This window comes from Gambusia affinis, linkage group LG21 (assembly GCF_019740435.1).
Source record: "Gambusia affinis linkage group LG21, SWU_Gaff_1.0, whole genome shotgun sequence".
NCBI lineage: Eukaryota > Metazoa > Chordata > Actinopteri > Cyprinodontiformes > Poeciliidae > Gambusia > Gambusia affinis.
Window position 1 is genome coordinate 16,018,025 of NC_057888.1, and position 25,232 is coordinate 16,043,256.

The following is a 25,232-nucleotide window of genomic DNA, read 5'->3' on the forward strand; positions in this document are numbered from 1 at the left end:
TGCATTGGTATCCTGAATATTGTTTGAGTAATTGTTTTACCATTTAGAACCACCCTGGTAATCCTTCTCATGGATGAAGCAACTTAAATTGTATCTAAATCCTTTTCAGCTTTTATTTACACTTTTTCGTTTCACCAATTTTCATACAAATTACTCTTAAAATGAATTGAACAGTGGTTGTTTGAGTGATTAATTAATGCCCTTTTGAAATTTAACAATATGTTAAGGAGCGGAATTTTAAGCATATTTCATGTTTTGGCTGCAATTATAAATTTGCTTCTTTTATTCACAATTTTCTAAGTGGGTTCTCCAGGAGTTTTCTAATAGCCTTTCCTATCAGGACCGCTTGTTCTGGGAAGAGCAGCGGGCAATGCTTAAAACTGCATTGCCCACAATTCACCGCGACCGCTTGCAGCGAAGTGGGGGAAAGTACGACGTTGTCACACACACACAAAAAAAAAACCCTTCTACTTTCATTTTCGCTCTTTATGCTGAGTAACTCTGAGCACTTTCCGTGTTCTGCACGGCGTCGAGTTTCACAGTGAAAAACGCGTATTTTCCCTTTTCTCAATCGCTTTTGCCAAAGCTTAAACATTCTTTTATAAGTCTATTAAAATAAGTTTTCAACTGCAGAGCGGACATGGCTTCTCCGGGTATTCAACTCGAGTCGAAGAAACAGGTGAGCTCCGCGGCTAGCATGACATGTTAATCAGAGCAGCTTCAAAGGCGCTGTCCCTTTAAAACACCTGGACGGAGAGGTAGTGATGCGAACAGGTGGGCTCGGTGGGGGGGCAGCTCTGGGTTGGCTGTGATTAGCAGGCAGACTTAGGGGCTGGGGTCAGGTCAGGTGAAGGCTCAGGTTAGCCTCACGGCCTACAGTAGCGTTGCGTCGAGAAATATAATCCAAGCAGGCTGCAGGCTGTCGCTATAAAAGCTCTAAAGTGAAATTTTTTGTTTCAGGTGGATGACTTCTGTCAAAATCTTTCCAAGGAGGTGATGTTTTATTTTTAATTATCTTTTTTTATATATATTTGGACACTCAGTGATTTTTTTTTTGAGTGTTTGTATTGACGTGAATTGTCTTTTGACAGGCAGAGCAGCTGCTGTCCAAATTTTTTCCTGAGAAGATTGAACAGCTGCAGATGCTCCTGAAGGTATGAGGAACTTTTCCCCCCCACCGCCTCTCATCACAAGTTCTTAGAAGTGAAACCAAAAACATTCATGGTGTGTTTCATGAAAAAAAAAAAACATCACCCCTTTTGGGGTTTTCATTGTTATGGCAGACATCTTTCAGCTGCGATGACCTGGCTTCCCTGAAGGCTCCACTGGACATCCCAATCCCAGATCCGGCCAAAGAGGAGGCCAAGCGCAAGAAGAAGGAGGAGGTCGGTCCTGAACAAAAAATGGTTTCAAACCCTGACTTGGATTAAATAACACAAATATAATGTTTTATTTTATTTTTTTTTTATTTCTCACTTCATTAGCTCAGCGTTTTCAACCTTCGTTTTTACCTTATAAGTACAGCACTGAAAATGACTTCTTGGCTGCCGTGGCAACAATGTGAAATCTCTCCAGGACTTTCATAGCCCTAAAGATGTGTGGGCCTTTTGTTTCAGATGCTGCACAATCCCCTTCAATATTTCAATTTGGCAGAATAACTCCCACTAGAGGTGTCCACATATAAATATCCTTACATAAAAATAAATGTTACATCCTATCTGTAACATATTTCATGTCGATATTTTTCAGGGGATTAAGTGAAAATGATCAGTCTACTAAGTTTTAGAAGGAAGCTTTATTTGCGAATGCTCTTAAAAAGTTGGTACATGTTCATTTTAAATTGTCATAAAGCGCACCCGAATAAGAAGTTGAGCAGACGATCGGTGAAAAACGCTTGACAAGAGACTTTGTGTTGTCGTGTTGCAGAAAGAGGCGAAGGAAGGGAAGAAGGACAAGGACAGCGATAAAGAGGAGGAGGATTCAGGTAAAACCTGGACAAAAAGAAGCCGTTTCCCCAACACCAATCACGACGCCTTGCTAAAGCATTCATAACCCATGAACCTTTTCACGTTTTCTCACATAACAGCTTCAGACTTCAATGAGTTTCATGGGGATATCATGTGACAGGCCAAAACAAAAGGAGCAGTAGTAGAATTAGGAAGTGAAAGAAAAAGGAAATGGAAAGAGGTGGAATTAAGGGGATGGATACTTTACCAAGGCGCTGTAAACTGCTGGTTAGAGCAACGAACAAAACTAAATTAATTCAGAAAACGGCGCTAATTCTGTCTCTCTAAAGCATGCATGTGTGACTCCGTGTCCTCCAGGGCCTCCTTGCGGTCCCATCTGCAGCAACGAGAGAGTGGAGAGTCTCTTGAACGAGGTCAAACCTGAGATCCAGACTCTGAAGGAGAAGCTCAACACAGTCAGTCTATTGTTTTAGTCTTTCCAGTTACCTCCTGTAGGTCCGTCAGACCTAATTAACGAGTCGGACGATGTTTCCTGTCAGGTGTCAATGTGGGTGCAGCTGCAGATCCCCAGGATTGAAGATGGCAACAACTTTGGAGTGGCTGTACAGGTTGGTAACAAATCAAAGATCTGCTGGTAAAGTGTAGACATGCTTTAACATTGGTGGAACGACGTGGAGCTGAACTTTCGACGTTCGATCTCGTTAACAGGAGAAAGTGTTTGAGCTGCTGACCAACACACGCACCAAGATCGAAGCATTCCAGACTCAGATTTCAAAGTAAGCGCCAGCTAATGCGTGCCGGGTTTTTGGCTAAAGATGAGAAGGAGCTGATTTAACTTCTGTCTCTGGTCCTTTTCATTCTCACTCGTCAGTTCTGAGTTTGCGACTGCAAATGTGTATTTTACATCAACAGATGGAAGGGAACACAACAAGGATTATCATGTCGTGTCTGTTGGGTAGCATTTCTGACACCCCGAGCTTTGATTTAAACACACTCGTAGTGTGTGTTTAAATCTGAATAAAGTGTAAAAGTGACAGTGTTTTTTTAGCCAAAGATTTTCTGAAAATCAATAATTATCCCTATTTGCTTCCTGTGTTTGTAGGGGTAACAAACCACAATGCCTGAAAATAGTTAAAAGTTTGCAAATACTTGGGACACCCCTTAAAAAAACGCTTGTAACTTCCTATTTTAATAATTAACACTCTAAATATACCTTAATAAGCATTAATGCTCACTGTGGAAACTGTCTTAGCTCCACTGCATAAGCTAATACCTGCAGTCTGCTTGTCTCTGCTCTTAGCCAATCACCAGCCTGGAAAAATCAATGGTGCTCCTGGATTGGCTAGTTTGCTTGCATCAGCCAATAGAATGTCAAGTAATATTGCGCCTCAGTACTTCTGCTTCCATAGCTGCAACTTTCTTGAGAATACTCTAGATATACATTTTAAATATACGCAGATATTTTCCGCAAATAATTTGGAGTCACATTACACAGAAAAAAATCAGCAAAAACTGAATCGGGATGTAAAAACCAAAAAGGCCTTCCGTGTTAGCCCGCTGCTAATCTTTTATGGACAACCAGACCTCAAGAAGTTTATCACAGTCCAAAAGAACAAAAATTGTGGCTTTTTTTTTAAAAGTGTGAAGCTTTGTTCTTTATTTGTAACACATTCTGTGTGAACACAATATGTAATACTTGATTCTACGGTTAAATGATGACGCGTTGAGCCCGGTAACGTTTTGTGAGCAGCTCCTCTTGTGTTTGTTGCACCAGGTATTACAGTGAGAGAGGCGACGCTGTGGCCAAGGCCTCCAAGCAACCCCACGTGGTCAGTATCTGACATGTTTATCAGCCAGAAACCTTTACAATCTAGTGGTTGCAACATGACAAAATGTGAACAACTTCAACTTAAATCCAGCATGCACTCCGTCTCTTTTAATTTCACTCCTCCTTTCTGTCGCAGGGAGACTACAGACAGCTGGTTCACGAGCTGGACCAGTATCAGTACAGAGAGCTTCGCCTGGTGGTCTTGGACATCCGCAACACATACGTAAGACGTCATGCCTCCACGCTGTTGTTGGATTGATTTAGAAAAAAAAGTTGTAAATCACATGCATCACATCTGCTGTGTTTTCGAATCAGATATCCAGCATGTTAAACGATTCCAGCTGCATCCAAGCAGCGGGGCGATTGTTCAGTGGTGCCGCAGTTAATAGGAAGGCAATTAAATAAATTGCTTTGCTTGTGTTTAGACTGATTAGCGCGCCACATCCCGTCCCATAACTCGTGCTTCTCGTCCCTTTGGTCATTGTCCTCCTGAGTTTGATGCTGGCGATGAAGGCGGCTCCACTAAGGGTCTCGCGTCTCCCTCGTAATCATTTCATCTCGCTGTTTCTCTCTCTTTTCCTCTCTCGCCCCTCAGGCGGTGCTGTTTGACATCATTAACAAGAACTACGACAAGATTAAGAAGCCCAGGGGAGACGGGAAAGCTCTCATCTACTGAGACCAGCTTTTTTTCTTCTTTGTTTTTTTTTTTTGTTTTTTTTTTTTTAGACAAGCTACTGCTACTGTTCTGTAACACTGATTGAATTCCAAAACACACACGTCCTGGCAGAGATGATGTTCTCTCGGAGCACTGCATGCATGTTGTTTCAGATTACAACAAAATAAAGCAACAGGATTCTTACGAGTGTTCTGCTGTTTACTTTGAACAAACTTAAAATCAGCTTTTTTTGAATTTCTACGTTATGATTTTTGCTTATCAGAAACGTACCTGGAGTGTTGCTTTGATTCTTTTAATCTCCCATGGCAACCACTCGAAAAGCAAAAACATTTGTGCTTTTTCTCACCGACCGCCGCATTTTCAACGCCGCTACTAACTGGAGCTCCAGCCTCCCTGAACACGCCCCTTCTCCACCCCTCCCCCACTCAGCTCCTTCAGACTAGCCAGCAGCAATAAGCAAACACCTGAGCGTCTGCTAAGCTCGTTATACACGAAACACTCTAAAGAACGACTGTAGATGGGGAAAATAGTGGAAAGTTGTTGATGACTTCCTGAAGGTGGCAGGAGCTTCTTAAAGAGACAGAGACCCAATTTCAAGATGTTCAATTGCAAAGTCAAATTTCTTCAAAGTCATAATTCAGATATGTATCATTTTTATAACGGCTGAGGGTAACACAGTTACTTGACTGTGCTATAAAATGTCATGTTGTACCTAGAAAATGCATAATGCTGCCCCTCTAAACTACTGGGAGTGTTTATCAGAGTCTGTGCCGGTGAAGAGGCCCTCTCCGGGTAAACCAGGGGACCCCTGACTGGGCGTTAGCCGGTACCATCCCTGATAGAGGCCCCTCCACCCCAGGTAGCCCAGAGCTCCACCCAGCTGCTGAGACGGCCACGCAGGGAAGTATGCCAGCAAACACAGGAGCAAGACCATCCATATGACGAGCAGAACTACACAGAGGAGGAAGAGGACTCCCAACGGCGAGCTAGGGGACCTATGAAGACGCCTCTCCTGCGCCAGGTGGAGACCGAATACGGACAGTTCCTCCACAAGCACCAGGCAGCTCAGGCAGAGGACGAGCGTTTCCTGCGACACTTCGTACCCTCTCCACATCATGTTGGCCTTGAGGCATGATGCCTTGCTCTGGTCTTCGTGCAGGAGGAGTAGAGGCTGCCCCAGGGCGGGCGCCAGAGGTTCGTAGCAGGCGCCGGCTGCGTCCTCCAATAGGGTCAGAAGGCAACGAGAGCTCCACCAGAGGAGACCAGCGAGGCCGATTCGAGAGAGGTGGCGCAGGGTGAGGGAGACGGAGCGGCGGGCCGAGAAGGAGAGGAGGGCGACGAAGGAGCCTGCGAGGATGCAGGTCCAGCCCCAAGCAGACCTGAGGAACTTCCTGTTACACAGAAAGAAAAGTATATGGTTCAAAAGTCTGGAAAATAGCATGAAAACATAAACTTACCTGCCCAGGATACTCCAAATTATACCAGGTGTCAGGTGAAAAGGCAAAAAATGGTAAAGATTAAAAAAAGCCTTGCATTTAGAAGTTGATCTGGTGTCAAACTGATATTATTCAAACAGAAAGTGAGAAGCAGAGGTTTTACCCTTCGAAAGAAACACAAAACGATCAAAAATAATGAAATATTCAAAAGGAGTAGCGCAATCCTATTATGACAGTCCAATGTTATGAAAGAATGAATGAATCTCAACTATTACTCTGCAAATAAGTAGCCATACTTTACCCAGAGGCAGTTTTACCTTCTCTGGATTTGGACAAAAACAGACTTTAAAGACATTCATCTGTATGTTTAAAATGTAAAATAAGTAAACAAGTATCAATATACAGTAGGTATAAGATTATTGTTAATAATTAAGGTTAGCTAGCCCCAGAAGATTTTAATAGGAGCGGCCAGACTGGGCCAGGAAAAGTTTTAGGTGGAGATATATATATATATATATATATATATATATATATATATATATATATATATATATATGAGAGATAGAAGAGGGTTCATTTATGTCATGATTCAACATGATTCTCTGAAGGGGTGGATGTGTGGTCATGGCCCCCATTAATCCACCCCTTGGGGACGCCTCTGTTCAAGGTTAATCAATCAATTTGAATACAAATCAATGTTCTCAGCATGAATAGTATTCCTTATAACTTGAATTACTAAGTTACAATTTTAGTTTCACCCTCTCATGCACTCTTGAGTGTTTTTGTCATTTTCCATTCATTGTCGTCAGACTTCATGCATCAAGTATTTTCCTTGTTTTTTTTACATCAACTTGTTTCTCAGCCAATTAAAGCTTTTCACATCCAACAGTCCCCATAAATCACCCGCATTAGAACCAAAAGCTAACCAGTTTTTGTAGTTGAAAGCTCTCACCTGTACAGGTAGTGGTTGCCGTTGGCGAAGATGCTGTACTTGGACACCCAGAAGCTCAGCAGAGGCCCAAAGAGGACCAGCCCCGACAGCATGAGGTGGAAATGCCTCCGGACCAGGCTGCATCCTAAAACCCAGGCCAGCAGGCGGGTCACGAGCTCCAGAGCGGCACTCAGAGGTCTGAGGATGAATCTGCCCGGGAGAATCAGCTCCGCCGCTACCTTCTGCAGCTTTTCCAAGTTGACTTCTGCCCCGAAGCTTGTCCAGGAGTTTTCGCTGTTTGGGTCCATGTGGATCGTTGGTCTTGTTTGCTGCTTAGCGAGTTGGTGTCCTGTTGGTGTCTCTCTTTTGACTGTGGAAGGCACACCAGTCCCAGTTTGTGGCTCTCAGGCATGCAGCAGACCAGATGGTATATAAAAATATAACACCTCTGCCCCCTTTTACCCTTAAAATCCCCTCCCACCCCCATCTGAACACAGGGTGAAAGAGGAGACGTGTCCATGCAAGCTGCCGCTAATGATCCCATTATTTTTTTTCGAAGCAGCGGTGCAGCACCAATTCTTAGTGTTGACACGACCGCTAAGAATACTAGACACTCCTTTGCTTCTCTTATTTTCTTTTCATTTTTTGCTGTCAAATTTTAAAGAATTACTCCTACAGAGATAATCTGTCTTCTTTCTCTGACTCTCCTTTCATTTCTCTAATAGAATTGCCTATTTTTAGGTTGCAAATTGCTGCGGGCCTGCAATTTGCTCCAACCAACAGCAACATTACTCACAATGCTATCAGCCTTTTTTATTCCCAGTGCAGGACACCAGGCTACAACCCTTTTAAGCCATTTATTTTATTTTATTTCATTTTTTTTTTTAAATGACCACTTCAATCCCTTCCATTAGATCCCTGTGCTAAAAACAGGGTGAGCCGGGCCTGCTACTCCCACGACGAGCTTGCAAGACTCATTCTCTGGCAGCTGAGCACGTTTTCAGACTGAAAGAGAAGCTGAAGTCGGTGGGTTTTTTCGACACGATGCGAGCAGTGGGCGTAAATAAACGAGCCACGCCAAAGAATCCCAGTCTAATTTTAGCGCGCTTGCAGCATGGCTGCCACTTCATTGTCCTTCAGGCCTCCTTGCTGTGGTTACTGCGGCCGGGCGCTCATTGTTTATTGTTTGTCGGGCCCATTTCTAGCAGCCCCCCTGGTTAAGCGTACAATTAGCCCAGCGATATGAAATTGGACAAATTCGATTTTCAGAACAGAGAAGCGTCAGAATGACGGTTCGTGTCCTGTGACTTTTTAACCGGGTTTAAAGTGCAATCAGATTACCCTTCAAACCTAAAGCTTAGATCTAATCACCATGCGTCCCTCTCCTGGCTATTTTTTGCCGCAGAATACAGTTTTGACACTTCCTGGACGGTTTGTAAAACCGAAACGTGTTGGAGTTGCTTTGTGGATGCAGACCAACAGGAAGCGGCGGTTCTTGCCTGAAAGCTGCCCTGCGTCAGACTCTATGTTCAGAATATCCTTAGACATAGGTCAGTCCAGGTTGGATCTGTCTACATACTTAATGCATACTTTGACACGATGCAGCAGTTACTTACCAGAAAAGCGAATAACCACTTGTTGGACCGAGAGAACTTCTTTTTTCAAATGCTCACGCTTCCCCCAGTGCAAAGGCGTACTGCGCTGGGAGCATTTTCCATACTGTCCAGTATTAAATAGCTTTCCGCCACAAAAACAGCAAGAAAAAAAAAAGTCCTAAAGGAAGAGCAGGACTATGTAGAAATATAGAGGAGTTTTGGTTTGATTATTGTCTACATTTTTTGGATGGATTGGGCTGCCCAGTTGGTAGCACTGTTGCCCTGCAGCAAGAAGGTCCTGAGTTCGATTCCCGGCCCAGGATATTTGCACATTTGAAGGAGTTTGCATGTTCTCCCTGTGCATGGTGGGTTCTCTCCAGGTTCTCCGGCTTCCTCCCACAGTCCAAAAACATGACTGTCAGGTTAATTGGTCTCTCTAAATTCTCCCTAGGTGTGAGTGTGTGTGTGAATGGTTGTGTGTCTCTGTGTTGCCCTGCGACAGACTGGCGACCTGTCCAGGGTGAACCCGCCTCTCACCTGGAACGTAGCTGGAGATAGACACCAGCAACCCTCCTGACCCCATTAGGGACAAAGGGTGAATAGAAAATGGATGGATGGATGGATGGAGATGTACCTGTGTTCCCTTTTTACGCTTTTGCCCATTTTTTATTTGTGTACAAATCAAATTGCATTTACGTCTTTAAGCCGAGAACCACAAAGAAACATTTAAATAGTAAGAAGCGACAGTCTTTGTGATACAATCAAAAGAAAATGCTCTTTTTATTGACACTGTAAAACAACTGTCTGAAATTGAGACTTGAAGAAATTTATAAACACCTGAAAATTGCATATACAGATCAGTGTGAGCGATATTACCATGGAAACGTCCCCAGGTCGGTTTTCATCACAATATCACGCATATTCAAATCTTTGAAATATATCAAAGGTTGATACTGCCTAACGAAAAATAAAATAAAATAAAAATAAAATCACTCTTTAAAAAAAAAAATAAATAAAAAGCCATTTTGGATCAGCTGGTCGTATTGCAGACTGGCGAAGAGAAAAATCTATCGTCAGGTGAAATATTTGGGATTTTGGGCATCTAAATCTCATCACAGCAAAAATGAAAACAATTACCAACGTCCCCGCAATGCACATCTCATTAAAATACTCTACATGTGTACAGAATCATCATTTTCTCCCTGCAATATCCATCAACGTCTAACTTATTAAGCACTAACTTATCATTACGTCTTAATATCGCTCTGACTGCAGCACTTTGCAGCGCATTCAGAGGTCGGGTTAAGTCGAAAAGTGTCGTCTGGTTTATTCTCCACAAGACAAAAAAAAAAAAACAAGAGGATGTCCCTTTGTGTTCAAAGCCGCTCTTAAGGTGGGACCATTTAGCCGCTCCGAAGCAATACTCCACCGCCGCGCCAGTCTAGTGATCGATGATATCCAGCATTGAATTAAAAGGGTCACAGTTCGTCTGAGTTTCCGAACTCCCAGCAGCCTCGTCTCCGCTTCCTTCATCTCTTCTCCTCCCTCTCTCGCTCTTCCTCCAGCGGGTGGGTTTGTCTGTGCTCCCACATGCGCACCGCTCCGTCCCACTGTGGACACAATTTCAAAAACAGAATTTAATACAAAGTCCAACGTTTGGTTTGTTTGAGTTTCTATTTTTTTTTAAAGTTTTTAGTCACATATGTTGTCAACTTGCTTGCTCTTTTTTAGGACATTTACAGGCAACTAAATTCTGGTTAGAATACTTAAGTTTTGTATTGTACAAGTAGTATTGTATTGTATTCTTAGTTACCATTTCATTTCTTCCGCTCCACAACTCATGACATTTTATTCTAGTTCTCTAATAGTTACTGCTTTGAATCTGATTGTATCTGCTCTTTTTACTCAAACACCCAGTCCGTGTTTGACTTCTTTAATTTCGCTGTTAAAGGGGGGTTTTCCTCTCCACTGTTGCCATGTGCATGCATAAAAGTAATCTGCTGTCGCTACATGGTTGTCCAGGGAGACTTACTGCTGCAAGTCACTGACTCGATGCAACCTGCTGGGTTTCATTAGATAGAAAATGTTTTAAACCAATTTGAAAAAAAAAAAAAGAACTGAACTAAATGTTTCATAACTAGAATGAGTTGAGTTGAAAATACTTTTTCTGTAAAATGTCTCTAGATGACATTTGCTGGGAATTGGCGCAATATAAATGAACTGAATTGAACTGTATGAAAGCAAAGCTAAAGACGTCTTCATGTATCAACTCTAATCATGTATTTGTTTAAAAATGATATCAAAACCATGTTTAAATCAGTTTTAGCACATTCTGTGAATTTGCCTCTACTTTAATACAAAAATATATGGCAGAACAGCAAGAGAAATGTTTTTGATTATAAATTTTAAATAATCCTACATACCGGCACATCTGAAAATTGATAAATACATTGAAGTTTGAAAAAGGGGTAAAATAGCAGCAGAACATGAAAAAAAAAATGTTTATTTATGTTGGAGAAATTTTCAAAGAACTAACAGCTTTTTAAAATCGCACCATTGTAAAAGAAGATAAGATCATTCTTTATTAGTCCCACAAATGGGAAATTTATTTATAGAGAAAATGTAATAATATGATCTAAGCAAAAATAATCATCATAATTAACAGTAATAAAAGCTAGAAAACATCAGTCTGTGTGTAATTAACCCATATTTTCGGTTTCACTTCATTCATTTCAGAAACTTTTCAATAGTTTTCAATTTTATTGAACATTACCGTTTCACACATTGCATATATAAATAAAGAAAACAGCTTTCATCTACTGTGAAGTGACAAATCGGTGCCCTTCTATGCTTTAAATTCAAGGCCATTTTACAAAGGGTCCAGTTCATTTCTTTCTATATAAGCATTTCTAAAGTTTGGCTGCTAACTTTTAAAATGGCTTCCTTTAGATGTGATGCCTGTCTGCGTGAACAAGACTCACAGAGCTGCTGATGATTTTGTCATCGTAGGGGTGCCAGGTGACGTCCCTCACACACGCGTCGTGACCCGACAACCTGGACACCACCGTGCCAGTCAGGACGTCGTAGACTGGACACACACACACACACACACATATATAAAAGCAACTCGTCAGCCTCGTGAAGAGGAAGAGCATTGTTTTTTTTTCCCCACTGGAACGCCAAGAGGAACGAGGACTCACTGACGATTTTCCCCGTGGAGCAGCCGGAGTAGATGAACCTCTGCCCGGTGCTGAACTCCGGCGAGAAGCGGCAGCGGATGAGCGTGTGCAGAACGCCGTGGCCGCGGTAGGTCATCACCGAGGTGTCGCCGGTCAGTTTGTGTTTCTTCAGGGCTGCAAATCCCCCCCCCAAAAAAAAAAACAGATAAAAAAAAAAAAGAAAGTTTAATGTAGGAAAAAGTTGAATGTTTCCGACTTCTATGAGTCCTCACACAAGTGATCTGAATTTTCCATTTAACCTTATCAAGCTACACTCTTTCTCAATACGGTATTACAAAAAAGTTAACTAATCTGAATAACTTGATTTAAAGTCATATAATGAAGATTTCGCTAGTCTTGAAGTCTCTTTTGCAACAATGCATTTTGCTAGACGATAAATCGTCAGTAATTATTGCGATATACAATAATATTGTTGTTCTGCCATTTTTGAAGGCATAAAATATAAAAAGAAGATATAAAAATACAAATAATGAAAGTTTACCCTCTCAAGCCTCAAGAAACTTTTATTTTGTAAAAAGAAAAAAAAGAAAAACTTAACACTGGAATTGGAAGATATTTTAAATGTCCAAAATAAAATACAACAAACAAAAACAATGACTAAAATTTTAAAAAGCACACGCATCTGAAACCATAAAACATTGATTATGATGTCTGTAAACAAAACTGCCCTTCAAAAAATTCTTAATCCTCAGAATGAAAATGATCGAGCTCATTTTTATTCAGAATGCGATTAATTGATTATTTGATTAATTGCGGCAGGCTTGGGCTTTGCCTCACAATCCTCTCAGGTACGCAGTGATCTCTTGTTCTTTGTGCCCCTCCTTTAGCCAAACTTCTTCCTTCCACTCAACTTCCCATCACTTGGCAGTAGCACTCTAGGAACACCCATCTTTTAATTTTTTTTTTTTAATTGCTCTAACTGAATTTTCTGTTTTCATCATCCAAATTAACAGAACCAAATGATTTAAATGCTTTTTTTTTTGTGTACTGCATTACTACATCTGACTAACTTTTAGACGACATTCTAATTTACTAAAGTGAGCCCCCCCGGCCCCGTCCTCACCTCTCTGGGGAACCTGCTGCCAGCGGTAGTCCCAGTTTTGTTGGGTGACTGCCAGGCGGGAGGCAGCCAAACCCTCTTTGGGTGAGAATTTCCGGACGTCCCACAGCTTGATGGACTGGTCCTTCGAGTTGCTAATGAGATAGCGAGCATCGCCCTGACACACAAAATGCAACGAAGAGTTGAGGTGCGGAAACAGCTCAGCTTTTTTGATGACGGGCCGACGGACCAGCAGTGCCACCCACCTTGCTGTGGATGAAGGTGATGCCGTCTCTGTGGCCGGCCAGCTGTCCGACGGGCTGCGGCCTGTCCTCTCGCAGCGTCCGTCTGTCCCACACCTTGCACAGAGCGTCGTCGCTGCCAGAAAAGAGCAGCTGGGACGAGCTGTCGGCGAACGCCACCGCGTTCACGTCGTCCTCGTGGGCATCGATCTGAGGAACGGTGGCGGGGAATGGGCAAAAGAGAGAGCTGGTGATTGTGGGCGAACACGAAGCGCCGACACGTAATAATCAAAACGGAGATAAAAGTGGGGACGGACTCAGACGGTGAAGGAGCAGATGGTGGGAGTCACCTTCTGACTGCTCCGCAGAGTGAAGCTGAGGGGCGGGGCTCAGGGAGTTTGGTTCTTATCCTCAGCTGCACTCTGTGGAGCAGCATGACTAGTCACTGGAAAAAAGTCTGACTCTGCGGGAAACTTCGGCTGATAGATGATTGGAGGAAGCACATTCTATATGCCGGTGTTGTACATCTGGAGTAGACGTTACGCGTATCAGAAGAGATGCAGAGCAGCAATATTTAAAGATGGAGCATGTAACTTTTAGAACCAATATGTTGTTTTTTTTATTATTTGTTAAAACTGTCAGTATGTCCTTTCATTATAATAAAGGGGGGAGGGTCTTAATGCTGTCAATCACCATCACTTATATGCTGTGGCTAGCAAGTTAGCACAGCCGTCGATGATGGAGGATAAACAGTTTTTCTGGAACTGCAAGTTGTTTCTCCACCCATAGCACATTAAGCCACGTGTACATTGATTGACAGCACTAAGACCCTCCCCCTGGCTCTGATTGGTTGTTTCTGACGGGAGGCGATGTGTTTCTGCAGATGGCAATAGGACCAAAAGGAGAAGCCAGAGGTTATCTGTCTCCAATTATAAAGTCAGGAGAAAGTGATGCTCGCCATTGGATTTAAGCTTGGAACTATTATTATATTATTGTTAAAAATAATAATTTAAGTATTTTGATGTAATAAGAATATGGTTTGATATAATCCATTCCATTGTAGCTCCTATAACAGGTTTTCTTCCAGGATTGTCCTGTATTCAGCTCCACCCATCATCCCATAAACCCCATTTCCCCAACCAACAAAACCTCCCCACAGGATGACACTTTCACTACCACATTTCACAAAGCTGATGGTGAAATCAGCCTGCCAGTGTCCTTCCTATGCATAACGTTTAGAATAGATGCTCACGTCCGACTTCACCCGAAATGAGAAACGAGCACGCCGATCTTCACTCACCTTCAACGTTCGCTTATTCTGCTCAAGATCAAAAACGTAAAGGCAGCCGTCGTTTGCTCTGAAAACACAAGACGGGAAACACTGAATACATTCTCACTCCAGACTTCCAAGCAATTTACATCCTTCCTTATAAGCAGCATGCGCTCCCTCAAGACAAGCAGCTGCAACAATGGATTCAATTTTTCTTAAAAGAGCTCTCGGCGCTGCCTGTCCGTCACCGCTTTGACGCGTGACAGCGAGTTGGACTCACCCGCCCAGAATCTCTTTGCCATCTGTTGATGCAGCCAGCGAGAACACGCAGAACCTCCTCTCATCTGGACTACAGAGCACACACACACACACACGTTATTATCATAAAGCAGTAAATCCCAACCACGCAGCCTACCAAATGATATTGCACACATTTTTTTTTAACAAAAAACAGCAACATGAGTTTGAATGAATGATCTCTGCGCTGGACAGAGGGGCACAGACACACACGGAGAGCAAGGACAGGATGGATGATGGGGCGACAGCTGCTGACAAGCGTCATTCATCCGGGTGGAAATGAAGGGGGAGCTGAAGGAGGCCAGGCGGGTGAGGAGTGACAGATTACCTGCTTTGTAATGTTATAAGTTACTATGAGGGGAAACACTAACTTGAGGTCCAGGGCGGTGTGGTTTTCACCGTCTCCATCTATACTGCACAAATGAACTGTGGGAGAGACAGAGACAGAAAGGGAGCATGTGAGAACCAAACGTTCCTTATCGCGCCGGTTGAATAAAAGATTTCGGGATATGTGTGGGATAGCTATCTGTAGCTCACAGGGAGGTTTATACAAGAAAAAACTGTTTTTTGCATTTTCCTGAGTGTGCTCACTCACTCTAACTTATTCGTTTACTAAAAAGACAAATCTGGATGTCTGGAAAAAAAAATAAACAACTCTCGTACTTTATCGGCATTTATGCTGTGACTTTTGCTTAAAGCTACAGCATAATAATATGCATTTTTACACATTTATTAATTCTGTCGTTATAGCCTTACACGATAATATGAGACCAATAATATAGGAAAAAGTGTATTTCTCTGCAGAAATACACAGTCGGATCAGAAACAAGCAATCCGAGTCCAGATCAATCACTCTGATGTGTGCGCTGCTCACATCCGCCACCTTGCTCTGTGCTACGCTACAGCTCCTTCCCCACAGCGGAGCCTGCCGTGAACGCTAAGGCTAGTTAGCATGGCCACCGATGACAGCGGATTAGAAAGTTTTCCTGGAACGGTAAGTTGTTTCTCTGCCATTAACACAGCTGCAACTTGTACAAGAGATTGGTTGACAGCGCTATGACCCTCCTCCTTGCTCTGATTGGTTACTTTTGACTCAGCCGTGTTTCTCTGCAGATGGCAGTAGGACCACAGGGAAAAGGTGAAGAAGCTTGATTTCCTCCCCCACCCCCCACCCCACAGATTATCAGTCTCATACTGTTATGACATAGTGACACTTTTAAGAAATATATCAATATATATATATATTTATAAAGTTACCTAACACAGCTTTAGGTTTGGGTTTCAAACTCAAAAAGCTAATAAATATATGTTGTACAAATAATTAATATTTCATATCATTTTGGTGGCAGAAGGAATAAATGTTACTTCCTTGCTTTAAATCAAATCAGTAAGATCCACATTTATATTCTGATGACTTTTAATTATTTGAATGACTAATGATTACTTTATTTAAGGAGAAGCGGGAAAAGCAAACGAGGTGGAACATCGTCCCAGCTGCCCCGTAAATTGAAACGTTAGCTGCTAGCAACGACACTTTGAAGTTCTGCAGCAGAACGACGGATGAGGAAGGCAGGGGAATGGGACGAGTCATGATCCGAACAACATCATCTGTAAAACATGTGTGAGCACAAGAACTACGAGCAGCTGTCGGTTATTAGTAAAATCTGTTTTACAGCAACTGCTCTCCTAAGAAACAAGCACTTTGCCTCTGCATTAAATGTAAACAATTAATGACTCACAACAAGAACAGAATCGTATTTTTCCGAGCTGCTCTTTTATGTTCTTCTTAAAGAGAAAGCTAAACCGATTTCTCTTTTAAATCTCTTTACTGTAGAGGTCGCCCAGTAAACCAAAGTTTCGCCAAAAACCGCATCTCAGAACATTCAGAGCGACGTGGAAAAAACGCGCAAACACGAGACATGGTGACTAAACTTGGAAAAATACATTCCCTGTTATAACAGTGTTTCATTTCTCATTTCACATCAAACACCCTGAAATTCTGCTTAGCACGCTGTCTCACTGATTTGGAGCTAGATACATTTTGAATTCGTCTCCCGTTTGTCTCGACATTCATTTTTCGCCATTAAAAACAGCTAGCCTTACTGTAATCAGACCAGCTGGAGTAGAGCACGTTGCGAGCATCCGGAGTGAAGCAGACGTCCAGCACGCTCCAGCCCACGTCACGCGCCTTCACAGTCCGCTGCAGGTGGAAGCGCCCCCTGGTGGTGTCGTACAGGCGGATATTCTGGTCTACAAGACAAACAACATGTATTTGCACTGCTAAAGCTCAAATATTTCCAGGTTTTAGTATAGAAAATGACACATTACTTTTATATTTCTATTTGATTATTACTATTATTGCAATAGTTTGCTGGAATTTTGGCCCATTCCTCCTGAATGAACTGGTGTATCTGAGTCGGGTTTGTAGGCCGCCTCACCCGCACACAAAACTTTCTTTGAGACCGACATGAAGATTTTACGATGGCCACTCCAAAACATTGACTTTGTTGTCTTTTAGCCATCTTTTAAATTAATTTGGCAGTATGCCATAAGAGTCACGATCCATTTGCGTTACCCAGCTTTAACTTTCTGGATGATATCTTGAAGCTTCAGTATTATTAATCTCTTTTGTGAAGTGCAGATTAACGGCGGCGTACATTCATTGACGTAAGAACTGGCTAATTCGTTCTTCGTTCTGCGCTCAGCGACCTTTAAGTCCCAATTATATTAAAAAGATAAAAGATTCAGGACCCCAGTCGAGCTTTACCACCAGTATTAGGCTCCTTCTTCAGTGCCTGCAGCAGCACATCATCAGTGAACTTTTTAATGAGGAAAACAAATAAAATCAAATGACTAGGGAGGAAGGTGGAAGCTGTGTTGTTTACTTCCAAAGTAGCAACCTAATAAAAACAGAAGTATGCACTAAATGACGAATTGGGGGGGAAATTGCAAAAAAAAAGGCTTTTAAACAAGAACTGCAAATTATTCCAGGATCATTTCATCTGGGTTCTCATGTCAGATGCCGTATTGTTTACCTTGGCAGGCGGAGAGGAACATGTTGCCCTCCTCACTGTACACTCCACAAAAAGCTTTCTGCAGGTAAGTGTCCTTGTGGGACACGTAGTTTGGCAGAAAACTGCAAGGAAGAAAAAAGGGTCAGAAAAGTCCTCATTCTCGCCAGTTCATAAAAATCTAATTATAGTTAATATATATATATATATATTACCAATTTTCATTGTCTTTTTTTTTTGAGGGGGGGGTAAATTTACTCACTGTGTGCGGATATGGCTGCACTCTCCATGGGAAAAACTGGACCCTCTACATCTGCCTTGTTCTCTCTGGGGATAAAACAGTTAATAAACATTTACTACCTGACAAACACACACACACACACAATTAAACTCTGTTAAATATATATTTATAATCATGTTTAAAATAAAACTAGTTGAACTAAAGCAGATATTTTGCCATGTTTTTATTTTTATTTTTTTATTTTCGGGGTCAGACCTCTGTAAGCATGTGGGTGAAACTGTGTCGGCTTTTCAAGGCGGACGAGGCAGTAGCCAGGAGGATCTGCGTTCGGATCTCGCTGCGGTCCACTTCCTGTGTGTCGGGCTGGGAGTCCACTGGACAGAAAGAGATGCAGTCTAATAAGCAGAACATTCTGCTTACATACAAATCAGTGTATTTGTACCTTCCTATAGTGTTCAAGAACTTTCTACTCAGGGGTCAACGTGATTTTACATGAGTATTACATGAGACGCTCAAAACGAGAACTTGGCTGGCTCACACGGAGCTGCGTGAGGAGATTACCTGGCGGGTTGTAGCGGTCGCCCAGCCGCCCGTCCCAGGCTCCGTCGCTGTCCTCGTCGGAGTCAGAGTATGACTGGACCAGCTGCAGTCCAGTAGCTTCATGGCCATGGACCACTCTGACCTGGCCCCTGCGCACAAAAAAGGCAACATCAATCAACATCAAGGCAAAAACACTGAAGGGAATCTAAACCGACGCACCAAAAGTAGAATGATTCATACAAATTATGTTGTACAGGTGTTTTATTGTTTTCCTTTGTTAAAAAAAAAAAAGGTGAACAATGAGGCGCTGAAAAAGTAGATAAGTGCAAAAAAAAAAAAAAAGTCACACTTGATGTTACCTTGAAATATTTCACTTTTTTGTCACATGTACTGTGCTAGACCACAAAGAGAGTAAAGCAGGACTGTCAAGTGGAAGGATATCAGTTTGTGTAACAATAATATCGCAAAACGACGGCCCGCAGCGCAATCGGTTTTGGCTGATATACTCCACATGTCATGAGTGCATACAAATGTAACCTTCAGTCTACTGGAGTCTCACTTCAGTAGACAATGCCAAGGAGTGCAAAGGTCCCAGAGGTTCCTGGAAGCACGCACGAGAAACAAAACCGGAGTGAGGAAAATGTTGGATTCATCACAGCAGATATTACATCCACTGTAAATTTTTACTTTTAGTTCCAGCTTGCGGTTTCACACCATGCTGGAAACGCAGCGCGCCTTTAGGAAAAGGTGCTCCACTCACATCACATCAGATCAAATTACTTTATTATTTTTATCTTTTTGCTACAGGAGGAAAACGCCACCTGTGAAAAAAAGTTTTAGCTCACAATGTCAGTGAAAAAATGGTAGTGGCAGCATCATGAGGTGGGAATAGTTTTACTACTTGTTTGTAAAAAAAAAAACAAATACAAAGAAAAGAAAAGCTCAAAACACTGTTTCATTTCACTTAGCTTTATTAGTTTTAAAACTTCCTTTATCTCTTTACTTATAGAGTAAGAAAAATTTAACTAAAGAAGTAAAAAGTTATTTTTTTTTTGAGGGACTAAATCCAAATAAGCATATCATCAACGAAGTCAACAAGTATAAAATTACTATTTTGCGATTAAATCACAGCCATTAAATTAAATTAACAGCGGTGCGAAGCCATGCCTCGTGTGAACAAGCCAGTGGTTTTATATTCTAGAACGGGATTTAATTACAAATTCTTTCTTTTTCAGCACATAAACATTCAGACAGAATGTAGGTTATCACGACCCGCGCCACAAACATGCTTGGAAGGAACACTGCTATGTTAACATTCAACAGTTTCTTCATCTTTTAACGTCTCATTTTCTCCCCTCAAAATTCAGACTTTTCTCTGAGCATTTCAACTTTAAACTTGAAATAAAGTTCACACTATAATCTCAGGCTATCAACTTTTTTCTGTAGTGGAAAAAAACAAAAACAAAAACCAAACAAACAACAACCACAAATTTTAACGCCCTTCGGGTGACCCCTTAATGCTCCTTTGATGGTTTTTCATGAGCCCTAAACCAAGAAAACAAAATTAAAGATAAAATGCAATTAAGATTAAAAACCCATAAACGTCAAACTGATTTATTACCTTGTGACGTTACACGAATGAGCTGGTGTGATTATCGATCAGACTGTCTGCTCCCGTGCAATTACACTGTAAGGTTGTTTAATGTGTGCGTCTGTAACCCAGGAGAACGTTCACACAGAACATATAGCAGACGTGAAAGCTCTCCTGTTTTCTATGATAACGGTCTCGTGAAAGTGATGGCCCTGCCATTCACAATTTAATTTATTGGGATTCTGTGGATTCTCTGTCATCTTGACTCAGTTGACCTACATAATATAAGCCAACAGGAAGTAGGTCGTTTTGGTGCCCTTATGCTACAGAGCCAATTAGATTCCAGTAAAGAACGTCTTTGTGAGTAGTCCAATTATTTAGTAGAGTCTTCATAAATAACGCAAACTTTGCGCTTGTTTTTTTTGTTGTTGTATATAAATGAATTCCTGCCACATTTACCTTCTCAGTAGGTAAGCCAGCACTTCAGCTAAATCCACGTCCTCCTCGAAAGCGGGCTGCCTGTCGCTCTGCTGCCTGTCAGCCGTCCTGCGGCCTCGGCTGCTGCTGCTGCCGCTACTACTGCTGCTGTTGCTCTGGTTCTGGTTCGGTTCTGCTGCGTCAGACTGGTCTGCTGGGTTGCCACTGGAAGAGCCCCTTCCACAAGACATCCCAGAACTGGACTGCGAGCCCATAGACTGAGAGGGCCTGGGAGAGACAGAGAGTTAGGAGACATTTTTTGGGAGGGCAGGGGGAGAGCAATTTCGGGTTTTAGTTTTGCAGAGGTCAGGTGAAGAACATCGTGTTTATTAGGAGGAAATGATTAAAACAAAGAAAAGAAGAAGCGTTAGGTAATGTCAGGCTGCATCGAAAGGAATCACTTTAACAAGTTATTTGATTACTTTGACTTCTTAAACCCAAACTACCTATATGGTTCGCCAATTAAAATCTACCGTCACATGTATCCTGTGTGTACGTGCTGCATAAAACAATGCAGATTTGAAAGAGTTAGCTAAAGTTGCTAACGATAACATTAGCTACCGATGGGCAGTCCTCTTGACAGCTCGTCGGTCCAACTCCTGCTGGTTTCGGCGGGGGCTTGTCCGCTAGCTGGGTCAGGACTTTCAGCCCGGTCGACCACACAATGCTGGGTTTTGCAGCGAACGCGCGGTTTTGACAGCAGCACAGTGTTTGATCAGTGGGCAAGCTGGGCCACTCCGTCAATCGCCATGTTGTTTACAAAAGTGTGAAAAAACCCTGCGCGTCACGTGACCAGCTGTCGTCATATAACTCGAGAGCACAAATAACTTTTACACCTCACCGATGTGTCATGGGAACAACACAAATATTAGGAATCAAAGCAACACTTGTTACAAACAACACATCTTACTCTATTGCCAATAGATAGTGAATTTCTCTCAAAATTATATTTGTTTGTCTCTACAACCTTTACTGAGCTTCTTCATGACAGACCAACACAAAGTTAATACAATGAATAATAATATATATTAATAGTATTATTATTATTATTATTATTATTATTATTATTATTATTATTATTATTATTATTATTATTATTATTATTATTATTAGCAGTAGTAGTAATAGTTTAGTAATTATTATTGCTTAGCTTTTATTATTAATGTTATTACTATTGTATTTAATATTTATTATTATTATATGAAAATATTATTATAATTAAACAATATAAGTATTAATAATAATAATAATAATAATAATAATAATAATAATAATAATAATAATAATAATAATAATAAATATAGAAAGAAAGCAATATAATAATATCATGTTTTGAAAAGGTTTTTCAAATAAATCCTGAAGAGTTTTTGGGCTTTTGAACCTACATGAGACAGTAAAGCAGACAGCCAATCCAGAATGGCAATTCATTTTCTTTGGCTTTGATTATTTTAGAATATATAGCTTCTGTTGTGGTGCTGAGGCAGTTTTCTTTGGGCATTTTAATGCTGTTTTAAATATATTTAGTTTTTGAGCTATTAGAAAGGGAAATTAAGTGCATTTTCAGAGGGAGTCTCAAGTAGCATTCCCAGATTTAAGCTATTCCTAGGTGGTGGTGGCTTCCCTAACCCCACAAATACGGGGGATGCACAGAATTTTCAAGTCTTTTACAGCTTCTAAAATCTTCCAGGCATCTCACCATTGAGCAGCTCCCCTTTAAACATTCAAGAAAAGCATTCCCACAGTGTTATGGTGAGTTCAAGGTGATGGACGGTGTCAGTTTTTTGCAGCAACAGTTACTTGCATGTATTGCAAAACGTCCACTTTTGGTCTCGGTACCTTCGTCCACATTTTTATCATCTTGCCTGTGAAAAACTGTAAGCTGTTCTTTTTATTGCTGTCCTCTTTCCAGTCCTCAGCCAAAACCAGACTTATGGAGTAAATTAAGTTCTTAAGTTTTCTTGTCAACAGAATCTCTCATCTGAACTGCGGATGTACTTTTGTTTTTTTCCATCACTTTATGATGACTTTGCAACCTCTTGGCTGCTTCTCTAAATGCATAAATTAAGAAAGGTCTTCCTTGTTATCTTCATGGTTTTTTTTGAGGTAAATTTAAGATTTTATGCAAATTACCATTCAGTGACCCCTCTCAAACCAGGCATAATCTAATAAAGACTGATAGTTAAGAATAAACAGATCAGGAGCTAACATTAAGTACATGCAATAACATGTGGGCTGGTTTTAAGGTTGAATGCAGGCTAACCAACGAGGGACTCCAGTCCAGAAGACACTGAATTTCTGGAGGAAGACATTAAACCTTCAAAGAGGATTTAGTGTGATTAAAAACACATTTGACTAAACTGGAAAGACCAGAAAATATCACCCAAATAGTTTCTTTAAAAGAAATTACTTTGCAGGATAGTTTTGTTCATGGGTATTACTTCAAAGCTGTGCGGGTGGTTTCATCAGCTGGATTCAAGTATTAGACTGCAAGGGCTCAAAACGGCACAGGTTTTGGGGTGACCGCTTTAAAAAACAACAACAACAACAACAACAACACAGAAATATCTGGAGTTTGCTTGTTAAGTAACCCAACACCAGGCATTGCATCTCTCCAACTCTGACTATCCTGTGAAGGTAAACACATCTGGGTGTGACTGGCCTCTTGCTCATTGACTTCCAGCATAGGCCCCATTAATGGATAAATGGATTTTCATGTAGCTGTTTCCTTTACTTCCCCCAGAGGCTTGTTTTTTTTTCTCTTCTTCTTCAGTGACTGGGGATGTCTTAAGGCTACTGGTTTTATTGTTTGCACTCCTTTGTGCTGCCATCTTAACCCCAGATACGTGAAAATTATAGCCTTAGACTGCTAGACTTGTTAGGATCCATTCCAGGTTTTGTATTAATCCCCACCGCAGCTAGTTTAGACTAGCAGAAGCAGGTTTTATTCATCTTGTTTATTTAGCGCAAGGCTCCGTTCTCCAGAAGACTTTAATCCGGATTTAGTTTCTGTTTCAAAAGGATATTTTCGTCCAATAGTATCTGCGCCGGCATTAGGCCTCATCTTGACCTGATTTAAACTTCATCTGGGAAACATTGTTCCACTGGCTTTTTAAAAAAAAATTAAAAAATTAATCGATAAAACGACATGTTGCAAGTTCCACAGCTGTACCATGCTGAAGTTTATATATTGCAGAACATTAACTTAGATTAATGCGTCACTATTTTCATGTGTTTACTAAAAATTGGGCAAAAAAGTAAAAACCAGTAGGTAAAGTTGCGTATAAGGTTGATGAAAATGGAGATGTAAGAAGGATAATAGATAGTTTGTTACTGAGAAGAAGCTTTGTGACCAACCGCTAAGGAGGCATCGAGTTGATTAAATCTGGACACACGATATACGGCGTGCTTAGTGATGAGGGCTGGACGACAGGGCGGTTGTGGCTTGGACTGGACCTGCATAAAACGACTACATCACTGCTTTTTCCTTCCATTGTTTGTCTAATAGATGAAAGCTTGGATTATATACAGCTGCATTTACAAACAGAGCACGTGCGGCCTGCGAGAACAGATGGCTGTATTTTTGGTTTCAATTAGCGCCATAGCAGCCTTTCTGAAACCAACTGGACGTACCAGCCATGCTGCCAGCTAACGTCCTTCCATTCAGGTGAAGATGGAAAAATGTGATGCAGTCTTGATGGTTCAGTATAAAATCGTAAGACCATCTATGCTGGACACTTCTGGCACATATTGGCCAGAACAGCAGTTGGGGACTGGGCAGGTGGAAACCCATTGCTGACGAAAAACTAATATTCTTTTTTATACATATGTGGGTCAAAAAAGTTGAAAGTATTCACAGGCACCACAGTTTGATTACCTTTAAAAGTAAAAAATAAATAAATTAAACAGGAAAGTTAGATTTTTTAAATCCAAGCTTAAGTATAATTTAACATGTTTATCATCTTTTTTGTGATGACTTTGCAATTTTTTCAATTTACTGGTCTGTAAATTTTTTTTCCCAATTTTAAAAACAAGAGCACACCCAAGGCTAGTTTTGTCAGTGGATGTCGCAAGAAACAAACAAACAAACAAACAAACAAAAAGATGGTTAGTAAAAAAAACCCAAAAGATTAATTTTGTGTTACATTTAGCATATTTTCAAAAGATTTCAATCGATCTTGATTCCTCTTTGAGAGGCCCCACATCAGTGAAAACGTCATGCTACACTGTTTCCTTTGAATCGTGTGTTGTATCGACTTCCTGTGCTGGTGACATTCGGTCACAAATTTGTGACATTTCTCAGCTGTGGTCGCGGGCTGCTCAAAAAAAAACAGAACCAGAGCAACAGCTCAAAACCATTCAGCCCCCACAAATGGTCTCCGGGCCACTCTTTCGACACCTCCGCTCTGCTTCATCAAAATTCTCCAGACAAGAGAAATGCAATTCTGCGTCATTGCACAGCAAAATTGTAATGAGTGTGAAGCGATTGTAATGAGTTTATTTGCTACACCCTCAACTACCAAAGCTTCTTTTATTATTTAATAAGAGTCTTGACAAAAAATTCTCCCATTAAACACACACACACATATATATATATTTATTTTTTTTGACAATTTGCACATTATCTGAAAACTTAATATTGAATTGTTAAAGCTTTGTTTTTACAATATTGGAGCATATATAAAGCCCTGCAACCCTTATTAAAAGACACAGGCGAGTGACTGAGCAGACGCCACAAAGGGCTTTGTCTATTCGAACTTCATTATCAAGACAGACTTCCTCCTTTACAAATTTGCTGCTTTGGTTAACCAAAAATAGCCATCAAGCATAATTACTGTTGTTCCCCTAAATTATC

General features: G+C 41.2%; 3 protein-coding genes across 3 annotated transcripts; 1 reads left to right on the plus strand and 2 right to left on the minus strand.

The window, feature by feature from the left end:
• Positions 1-406: 406 nt before the first annotated feature.
• On the plus strand, positions 407-4,654 carry psme1 (proteasome activator subunit 1). Its single transcript, XM_044104208.1, has 11 exons — positions 407-679; positions 961-993; positions 1,092-1,154; positions 1,284-1,385; positions 1,927-1,984; positions 2,325-2,422; positions 2,507-2,575; positions 2,676-2,743; positions 3,742-3,796; positions 3,932-4,018; positions 4,391-4,654. Exons 1-11 carry the CDS (start codon positions 641-643, stop codon positions 4,469-4,471), a joined length of 753 nt encoding a protein of 250 aa, XP_043960143.1. The 5' UTR covers positions 407-640; the 3' UTR covers positions 4,472-4,654.
• Positions 4,655-4,748: 94 nt separating this feature from the next.
• Positions 4,749-8,591, minus strand: LOC122824036 (fat storage-inducing transmembrane protein 1). Its single transcript, XM_044104207.1, has 3 exons — positions 8,455-8,591; positions 6,860-7,208; positions 4,749-5,862 (listed from the first exon to the last, which is right to left on the minus strand). Exons 2-3 carry the CDS (start codon positions 7,144-7,146, stop codon positions 5,214-5,216), a joined length of 936 nt encoding a protein of 311 aa, XP_043960142.1. The 5' UTR covers positions 7,147-7,208; positions 8,455-8,591; the 3' UTR covers positions 4,749-5,213.
• A 598-nt stretch (positions 8,592-9,189) lies between these two features.
• On the minus strand, positions 9,190-21,159 carry dcaf11 (ddb1 and cul4 associated factor 11). The gene is made up of 15 exons (XM_044104206.1): positions 20,942-21,159; positions 20,363-20,608; positions 18,334-18,461; positions 18,028-18,146; positions 17,794-17,858; positions 17,556-17,656; positions 16,624-16,770; positions 14,892-14,946; positions 14,504-14,572; positions 14,254-14,311; positions 12,978-13,163; positions 12,736-12,889; positions 11,634-11,786; positions 11,415-11,521; positions 9,190-10,043 (listed from the first exon to the last, which is right to left on the minus strand). The coding sequence occupies exons 2-15, from the start codon at positions 20,593-20,595 to the stop codon at positions 9,963-9,965; spliced, it is 1,656 nt and encodes a 551-aa protein (XP_043960141.1). The 5' UTR covers positions 20,596-20,608; positions 20,942-21,159; the 3' UTR covers positions 9,190-9,962.
• Positions 21,160-25,232: the final 4,073 nt, after the last annotated feature.